This window comes from Haliaeetus albicilla, chromosome 14 (assembly GCF_947461875.1).
Source record: "Haliaeetus albicilla chromosome 14, bHalAlb1.1, whole genome shotgun sequence".
Classification (NCBI taxonomy): domain Eukaryota; kingdom Metazoa; phylum Chordata; class Aves; order Accipitriformes; family Accipitridae; genus Haliaeetus; species Haliaeetus albicilla.
The window spans coordinates 28,832,519-28,842,518 of record NC_091496.1 but is presented as its reverse complement, the minus strand read 5'-3'; the positions used below and the strand labels follow the sequence as shown (position 1 = coordinate 28,842,518).

General features: G+C 39.8%; 1 protein-coding gene across 8 annotated transcripts in view; it reads left to right on the top strand.

Moving 5' to 3' along the window:
- Window positions 1-10,000, top strand: part of FOXP2 (forkhead box P2) — a 435,423-nt gene that overhangs the window by 235,387 nt on the left and 190,036 nt on the right. For all 8 annotated transcript variants that reach the window (XM_069802110.1, XM_069802108.1, XM_069802113.1 and 5 more), the window contains one exon: window positions 5,364-5,541. In XM_069802110.1, the coding sequence (XP_069658211.1) occupies window positions 5,374-5,541 (168 nt within the window). In that variant the 5' untranslated portion in view covers window positions 5,364-5,373. The remainder of the gene's footprint in view (window positions 1-5,363; window positions 5,542-10,000) is intronic.

Below are 10,000 nucleotides of genomic sequence, written 5' to 3'. Positions count from 1 at the left end.
TATTATTTCTCATCAAAGATGCTGACTTTGCTCACTGATGCCGATGCGGTGCATACATATTCTTTCCGATTATGCTAAGATACATCCTGTAACTCACAACTGGAAGCTCCGTTTTCCTGAAAGACCTTCCAGCACAAGGTGTTAGAGCATACTTTACATTTTTACAGAGAAAACTTACCTGAGTAGGTAGCAGTATATTAAACCTACTAATATAGGTACTTCATTTTACAGTATTTCGATAGCAGTTGACCTAATTAGTGTTTTAATCATATTCATTTACCTACATATTTAAAAAATACGGAATGAAGTAATTTATGTCTCTGCTTAACTCAGGCTTTGAAAGCTAAATGTTTTAGATAAGGTGGAAAAAACCGCAAACCAAACCAAACCCTTTACAAGTATTCTCTTAGCTCGTCCAATTTTTTGTTCTCACACATTGAGCTACGTCCTTCATATTTGGCATTTTGATTTATTAGGCAATCTTAAGTATTAAAGACTTCTAACACACCAGCGCAAGGCTTCAGATGCATTGTGCCTTGTGTCAATGATGAATTAATTCCAGCAGAGCACAAAAGTTACCATTATTTAAGCCTAGCTCCTCACCTCGGCTTTCCCATCCTAGGCCAGCTGTAAGGGGCCGAAGCCTAGGCCGTGTCTTAGCAAGTGAAAGGAGGTAAACCCATGGGCGCGCTGGGCGAGGTCGGCCCCACGGCGTCGAGGGCCCCACGGCATCGAGCGCCCCGCGCTGCGGGTCCGCCACGTCTGTGGATCGGCCAGCGCGGGCGCCCGCCGGTGGAGTAGGGTCACGGGCCCGGGGACGCTGCCGCGGTTGGGGGGCTGGCCCCGGAGCGGGGTCCAGGCAGTACGACACGGGTGTTTCTGGAGGGGCTCTCCGCCTCGCCACTGCTGAGGGGCGGAGGCGGCGTCTCTCTCGCGGGGGGACAGGACCGACGGTCCCCCGGAGGGAGGCCAGCTTCCCGTTTGTCTCAGCAGGCGGAGCGCTGCCGTCCGGGGCCGCCGCAGGGCTCGGGCCCCGGGCCCGCGGCCCGCAGCCGGGGCGCCGCGGGGGGCGGGCGGGGCAGGGCCAGCATGCCCCGGGGCGGGGCGGGGCGGGGCGGGCTGCCGGCCGGCCCCGCGGCGCCCCCTGGCGGCAGCTCCCGTGCTGCGCACCCGCTCCCGCCTGCCGGCGCGGCGGCGGCGGCGGCGGCGCGGGCGGCGACCTGGGGAACGGCGGGGCCGGCGGCGGCAGCGGCAGCCGCCGTTCGCGCCGGGGCCGTGGGCGCCAGCAGAACCTCTGCCTGGCAGGGCGAAGCGAAGGCCGCCAGCCCGGCGTTCGGTACGCCCTGTCATAAAGTAAGGAGGTCTAATTGAGCTACGGCTCTCTATCCTGCTATTTGTACAAATAAAAGACCCCATCTTGATGCAAAATAAACACAAAAGCACTGTTGTGACTATAACAGGGAGTCATATACTAATTTATATAATAAGTGGTTGTGCACGCTTTATTCAAGATTATGGCTGCAAGAAATGGCATGAATTGCTGGGTGTGTTTAATGCTGGATTATAGCAATTTGAAACATGTCAAACACATGGCTAATGCCTCATGCTTCACTCATTCTTGCGTAAACCTGCATAGCCACCATCCATTATACCCTTGGTAACAACACAATTCTGCAAGTAAATATTGTTACACTAAGTAACCTTTCAATTCAAGTTGTTTAGGAAGAGAAAATGCAATCTTGTGCAGTCAGTTCCAGTGTCAGTTTAATGTTTCAAAAGGGAAGTGGTGTAGAGAATAAGTATCTGTACAGCGACTTGCCGGCTTAGAACGCACAGGCGCGCGCAGAAAACCTACAGTTTACTGCCGGGGAGAAAAGTAAAACTGTAGCTTCTGACTTCACGGGACTGGTATTTCTTTTTTGGTGTGGGTGATCGCTTGGTTACCCTGGCAGAATTAGGCATTCAACCTGCAGAGCAACCACACGCTAAAATAATCTACAGTTTCATTCTCTCTTGCAGAGAGCAGCAAATGTTTTCCCCATACCTTTGCTTAAAATACCTGGTAACAAAGCTTGTATCTCACCTTTGGCGACAAGAGTTTGGGAATCGCAGCAGAAGTAGGTGCTGGTGAACGTATGTGTCTGTGAGTGTGGGTGCGTGTGTGCGTTCGTGCCTGTGTAGGCACGCTCATGACTGACAGCGAGTGTGACAGCAAGAGAAAAAAAGAAGGATTAGGAAGTGTGAATGTGTATAAATGTGTGTAAACAGGGATCTGTATATTTTTTCTTGTCCTATTTGAAATACTAAACTTTCAGCCTCAGTATCTGGCAGTCGCTCTATTTCCTTTGGATTTATTTATGATTATTACGCTAACAACCCGCACTACTGTTGTAAAAGCAAGAAAAAAAGTACGTTAGTTTGCTTAGTGAGATGTTGCAGGTGCAAATTATTCTGCCACCAATAACTGAAATTACTGGTACTTACATATCAGAAATGATCCTTGTTTAGATGTTTTCAGTGCTTTAATTTGTGAGGGTTCAGAGTTGATAGTAGTACACACACGTGTACAGATATACATGTATACACACGTGTGTGTGTGTGTGTATGCAAGAGAAAACAAGGGAAAAGGAAAAGATTATGTGCTCTTGCTTTTTCCAGCAGCCCTTTTTCAGTTGTCGGCAGTGAGAAGGGGGCTGTGGACAACCAACACAGAGCATTGCTCGAGCCAAAGTTTCAGTATTGTTTCTAAAAATACCCTTTTATAACTAGGAATAACATTTTACTTTTAACATAGAATTCTACGGACTCTTTCTTTTTCATATAAATACTTCAGTATTTCTTCTACTTCACTTCCAAATAAATTGCCCTTTCTAGCATTGATACTCTGTAGTTTCATTCTCTCTGTACACAGCTGTTGGGTCGGATTTGTTGTTTTCTATTGCCAGAGTAGTGTTACTGGTCATGTTATGTTAAAGCCGATTCTGCTGGCTCACAGACACTTTAACTTAAAATGCAGAGCCCGAACTACACTCTGGGGCTTTGCGAGGATACAAAATCCACAAGACATAAAACCCTTTGGTTAATATGAACTGGAAGATGTTTAACCCTTCTCTGCTAATTGTAGTGAAAGAGTCGGAGAGATGTAAAAACAGGGGGGTGATGTATTTATTTATTAAATTTCTGAGTGTTTTCTAATGTTTTGATTATCTAACATTTACACCCCTTTGCCCTTTTAATGCGCTTGGCTAAACGTACCACTGTTATTGTCTAATGTTCGAATTTGTAAAAGATGAACCTGTCTGTTGGTTAAATCTTTGTTTGACTAAAAGAGGATTAATGTTTGAATTTCCCGAATTTCCAAATCCTTGTAACGATACAGTTGATGAAGTGTTTTAAATAGATTTCCACTCTGATATACATGTCTTTTTATTGAAAGTAAATATTGTAAAAATCAGAAAGGGCTGCCTGCTCCCACAGTTGTGGCATACCCGCATTAGAATTTTCATATAACTACTAAGGGCAATCAGACCCTTTTCTCTGAATATTTTAAACATTGTACATGTAAAATTTATGCCTAATTTGAATACTTATTAGCTGCCTAATCTCAGAAAAGAGTATTAGCTTTGTTTTTGCCTTGTAAAATTCATCACTGCGTGTATCACATTTTCCACTTCTATTATTTTTCTTCGCTGATGTTCGTAAGAGTGTTTAGGAAGGGCTGTTTGTTCATAAACACATCTGGTGCTGCTGTTGTTTACTGGGCTATAACAGCTGCCCTCCTTTATGTTAACTGTGTTCGTGTTTGGGTTTTTTTGCATCCTGTTTATTTTTGACCAGACCATCTTTAAATAACTCATCTTTTACTATTTTAACTTTCTTCACACAATATATACTTTGACTTTATCTTGTAGGCGCTTGTTTGCGTTAATTCATACAGCGTTTTGATTAATATCCCATGCACACACTTGAAGTTGTAATGATCCTTTTCCTGCCTTTTTTTTTTCTTTTTTTTTTTTTTTTTCCGGAGAAAGGCTATTGCTCATACTTTGCAAGGGAACAAATAACTAAGTTCAATAATCAGGCTAAGCAGCAAGCTTTGTTTCTTTTCCCAAGTTTGCTTACACATCCCTCTCCCTTCAGAGGTGTCTTTTAAAGTCACAGCTCAGCCAGGTTGTTGTGGGGACTCTTTCCGTGCGTTGGGAGCGAGGGTGAGGGAAAGTGAGGTCCATTCTGACCCTGCGAGAGCAGGAGAGGACTTTGGTGGCTCTGAGAAGAGACATTGACCTTTCCATATTACAGATACAAAATGCGCCTTGAAATTCTGGTTTGTAAGGGCACGTTGGTTCTTTATTTACTGCAAAGATTTCAACTGATCTTGGCAGGACATCTCATTGCTATCCTGAAAGTACAGTATATTTATGCAGTGAAAATGATAAAACATTTATTACTGTAGAGAAGGTAATATGCATAATTTATGCTGTTTTTAGCACAATCATTAGTGATATTCTTGATAGATTTTATTTCCAGCTTTCATATCTAATACATGCCTGGAAAATTAATTTTATATCTTTCATTTATTTGCCTATGTTAAAATTGAGTTTTAAGTCATCTTCAAGTGAACAGTTTGATTGCTGCTCATGCATAAGCTTAATTACTTCCCAGGAAGGACAGTATTAAATGTTTTAAATGTCAGAAAAATAAATGAATATCAGCCGTTTGATTAAAAAAATAGGCAATATCTGACGTGTTTGCAGCAGGAGCTTTTTCTTAAAATGCCTCCGAGGCAAAATTTTATTTAGTCACAAAAAAGGAGAAGCCCATTATACTATTTATCATTGGTTGATACCATATGATTTGTAACACCCTTACAAAATTTTAATTTTGTATGATTAGCTGTGCATCATTAAACAACAGCCTTGCATAAGATATGCTGTAAAATTCTGACAGAATCAAGATAGTGAATATTTTAAATAAGGCTGTATAGTCATCCATGGTTGTCAAAGCTAGATAATAGGAAATATAGAGCAGTGTGTGAAATCGTGCCTTCATTTAAACTGGTTTTATAGGTAGACTTTAAAACGTAGTCGTTCATAAATGCTATTGACCATGCTGCGTGCGTGGTGTGTTATTTTGGCCGTTAAACGTAAGCACACAAAGCTTGCTTATAGAAACCATAATTCCGGTGATTAGTAGCTGTATGTATGAAAGCAGAGTTTGCATCGCATTTCTTGGTAAACGGCTCCACGAGGCTTTTTTCTTCTTCTAAAGATGCTGTCTGTATAATTGGCAGAGAGGGACATCTTGATAATGGAAGTGTGAAGGTGTAACGCGTGTGTTAATTGATACTTCTTAATCACTTTTAGGTATTAAGTCATGATGCAGGAATCTGCGACAGAGACAATAAGCAACAGTTCAATGAATCAAAATGGAATGAGCACTCTAAGCAGCCAATTAGATGCTGGCAGCAGAGATGGAAGATCAAGTGGTGACACGAGCACTGAAGTAAGCACAGTAGAACTGCTGCATCTGCAACAACAGCAGGTAAGTTTGTTTTGCTTCCTGTTTGTTTTTAAACAAATAAAGGGCTGTTTGCGGACGGGCACCCTTCCGCAGACCCTCTGCGCGTGCTGAATGTGAAGTGTCGTGCAAGTGAAGAGCGTGGGGCGTTATTTGTTGTTGGTTTTGTGCACATTAACGCTGAAACGCAAGGATCCTGTTCTCAGGGCGGCAACGTCTCGCTGATGCCGCCGCACGCCGCCGCGCTCGCCTGGTGATTAAAATCCCGTGGCGTATTTATAAAAGTTGTGCCGAAGCCTTGCAGTGCATGTTTTCAGAATCTGTTAGTTTACGGTGCGATTCGGTGGCGTAGGAGGTGATGCAGAGCTTTCCACCAGAGGGCCACATTACTTGAGACTTCGCTTCGCTTGTGAGGAATTGTTCCAAAGTCGGAGCTGGGCTGAAGGGACCAGAGTGACTTCTCACAATAAAGATGCTTTGCTGCCGTAGGTGTAAATAAAAAATGCTGGTTAGTTCAGAACCACCGAAATAAAAAAGAGCATGTGCCTGTCTGTGTGCGCGCGTGTGTGCGAGTGTAACCGGGATGGGTGATTTCGAAAATATGGGAAAAGAGAGAAGCAGCTTTTCTGTAGGTATGTTTCCCTTCTCGCTTTAAAAACATCTTTTTAAGTTTGTCTGTTTGCTTTCTCGGGGTGTTAATGGAGAACTGCTTTTATGTTCACAACTGTAAAATTAAACCGTTGTCTGGCTGCTGACGCCATCTAATTATGAGATGCAATCGATTAATTTTTGTCAGTGTAAGATTACTTTTCCTTTGAAAACCTGCACAAACATAATTCCTTCTACTTTGTCTACCGAAATGGTTGCCTCCCCATCAGGGGCTGCAGGTTGCACTAATGCAGTGAATCCCAAACGGTTTGTTTGGTAAACAATTGGGGTCTGATTCTGCAGAGTGCCAGTACCTGCTCTGAACTCCTGAAAGTCTTCAGTGTCTGGTCCTCTCACCTGCTGAGGCCACTCAGCACCTCTGGAGTTCAAACACCTCATCTGTAAATACTGAGGTTTTTAATTGCAACGTCAGGTATTGCATTAATGGAAGGAAAGTTGTCTCCCCTAAGACAAAATAGCATAAAAATCCTGTTTTGTAGAAACATGCTTTAACATGATAGATAAATTGCATGTGTACGGGCCTCTGAAATAACAGGTCATAATAGCTCTTAAAATTGAATCATTCTCAGTGCTGAATTAAGCAGTGTACACTAGCTACATCTGTACTTAAATATTTTAAATGGTGACAGAAAATGTGGAAGAATTAAATAGTTGTGGATTGAAATATGAGAAGTTGTTAAGGCTTGAATCTGTGCCTTGCTTCAAATGCAAGCGTATTCTGTTTTAACAATTGAGCACTTATAGTATTACAGTCTGAGGAAATACAGGTTTCAGCGTCTTCATTAAGTTCTTAGCAGGCTTACACCTATATATATATATACACACACTATTATCTGTATATGTACACTGTGCATATATACTATTTTCATAGAAAATTATATATATACACACACATATATATATAAATTTAATATTGTTTTCATTGAAAAGCATGCCATCACCTTTATTCAGGTGTTCAGATTATAAAAGCATTTTAAAATCTTTATTGAGAGTGTATTTAATTGGTGAAAATGTTCAGAAAACTAAACTTAAGTGAAACACTTTAAAACACAAAAATACCGACAGAATAATGTGCCACTTACATGTTTCTCAAAGCAGCAGTCCTAGGCATTTGTAGCCAATTTGTCCATACAGTCACAGATTCCAGTAGATAGCATTTGCAAAGACCACAGAGAATAACAACTGAAGATGAAAATATCCAGTTGAGTACTAATAACAGACAGGTTCTGAGGGGACAGGCTTAGAAGTGACAATCTTTTCTTCAAAACTGTGATTAGATCTTAAATAAGCAGACAGGCAAAGTAAAACCATGGGTACAGTTAATAGGACTCAAGAGGCATTTTATGGTAGGGTCTGCACCATAGGATTTAAATACAACTTGAGTTAGGCATATAAATCCTTCTATAAAATATGTTGATGTGAAACATAAACACTAGTAAACATGCAGTAGGATGTCCTTTAGATAATGGGCATAGCTTTATGCTACTTTTGCTTTTCTTCCTCTTTTTTCGATTTCTTTTTTTTCTGTTTTTGACCAGATGCCTCTTGAAATACATTTTAAGAAGAAAATGATGGCTGGTTTTATTATTGTCACTGTAGTAACTCTCTAAAATATTATTTTTAATATGTGACTCGCCTAACAAACTTTCACAAGTAGAAAAACAGAGCAAACGCCATTGTACCTGCAGTTATTCAGATTTTTTTATTGTTTAAATATGTGCAAGATATAATGTATTGATGTCATAGTTTAACATTCTGGTTTTGGCTTCTCTGAGTTGTTTTATTGGGGGCCTTCAAATAAACAAATCAAGTTTGTTATAGCTTCTTCTAAAGGAAGCAAGTAAATAATTGCTGGGTTTAATACGTTTCCTTCAGCTGGGCAGCTATGTAAAGAGATGCTAATGCTTCAGAATGGCTATATCAGCTGAGTAAAATCACAAAATAAGTTTTCACTGTGGCATGAATATGTACTGGGGAAAGTTAAACATGAGAAATTTTAGGCTGTGTACAAAGAGCAACTGGGCTTAGTTAAAAATTTAAGTTACATACGATTTGCATCTTGTTCCAGCATTATGATCACAAATTGGTGGATGTATAGAAAGTAAATAAGCTAAAATAATAGACTTCATTATCTTCTTGTAAGCAATGATATGGAATTTGGACAGTACTGTTACTGGACTGATGAACTATGTTGTTGTGATCTTTATATAGAAATGAGAAGTTTGACTTAAATCAGGGAGTTGTTCCTCATCCATGTATCAAGAGAGAATGACAGTATTCTATAATATATTGTAATACATACTTGGTGATAAATGGATTGGGTGCTGTCACAAGTCATCAGGTCGGCTTTGAAGATGTATGACTAGAACGTAAGCAACTTTTTATCTTACTGTCGATATTTATCAATTTATAAATATTGCTAAAGTGAATGTAGATTTTTATTATTAAATATGATGCAAAATGTAATCTGCTCAGACTTGTTTCTTCTGCTTTTTTTTGGCTTACGATGAGACATTCTCTCTCTCATATATGTACCTTCGTACACTTCTGAGCTTTTCACTTTCATTTTTTTTCTTGTGTGTTAAAATCAGTGTTTGATACTAGAATGTATAATACATGGAAAAAGCATATCCTTGATTAAATACATTGACAGATTATTCTGCATTAGATGTAGAATTTTATTTTGATATTAAGTTTGTAGAATTAATTGTTTGTGTCACTAAGGTCAAAATAGTTGCTAAAAAACCATGATTGCTTTACAGGGTAGATTTGAGCTTGCATTTTGAGTATTCATTAAGTCAGTTCTACCAAGATAATCTTTTTAAATGTTTTATGGGAATTTATTGGTAAGAAGCCATTGCAGTTGACTATGCTTAAAATTATTTTTCCAAAGCAGTTTTATTTTTTTAGCATACACTTACCACTAGCATTTCATTGCTACAAAATATAAATAATATTTACAAAAGCAAAAACGTGATGCTGGCATTCAGGTTATCCTGATGTTCTAGAAATAGAACTTTTGCTTTTTTATGTGTTTCATCCTTGTGATTATTTAAACAGGAGGAAGAAAATAATGGGGGGGTGGGGGTGTTTATTATGTGAGGTCTTAAATTAGGCATTAACAAAACTTATGTTTCTGTATGTCGGACATTAGTTCCACTTACTAAACCACTAGAAACTTGCTTTTTGACTCCTCAAAAGAGCAAATGCATTTTCTTGTACTGTACAGGCAGTTTGTATTAAAGTGACATAAAAATCCACAACTACTACACCTGTGGCAAAAGCTGATGCCACAAAGAATACTGATGATATGTAACTTAAATATAAAACTTCTTATTGCATCTGATCGCACTTATCGTTGCTTAAATTGACCACGTCATATTAGGAAAAAAATGCTGCTTCCTAGCGATTTAAAACTGAAGTTAAAATTCTGGAAAATTACACAGAAGTGTTACAGGCTTTCACATCACAAGCTCAGAAGGGGCAAAATCCTGTTAGGTTCATTCATATGGCTTTCAGAGCAGGTATTACCAAATTAGCAGATGTTGAACTAGTAAGGGAAAGTATGTTTTCCGAATGCAGGTACACACGTGGTCTAATCTTTAATTTATTAGGGAATTGGAAATGTCCTAAAATACCAGAATGTAATTTCACAGAAGTCCTGATATGCCCCTAGAACTATTTTTTATTATTAGTCTTTATTCTTTATTTTTTTTGACTCCTGCTGTGTGCTTCTGCAAACACAATCTTTTTTTCCCCTGGTAAATGATTGGAGAAGGGCTAAATTCAAGCGCAGGCAGCCTGCCCACCTACT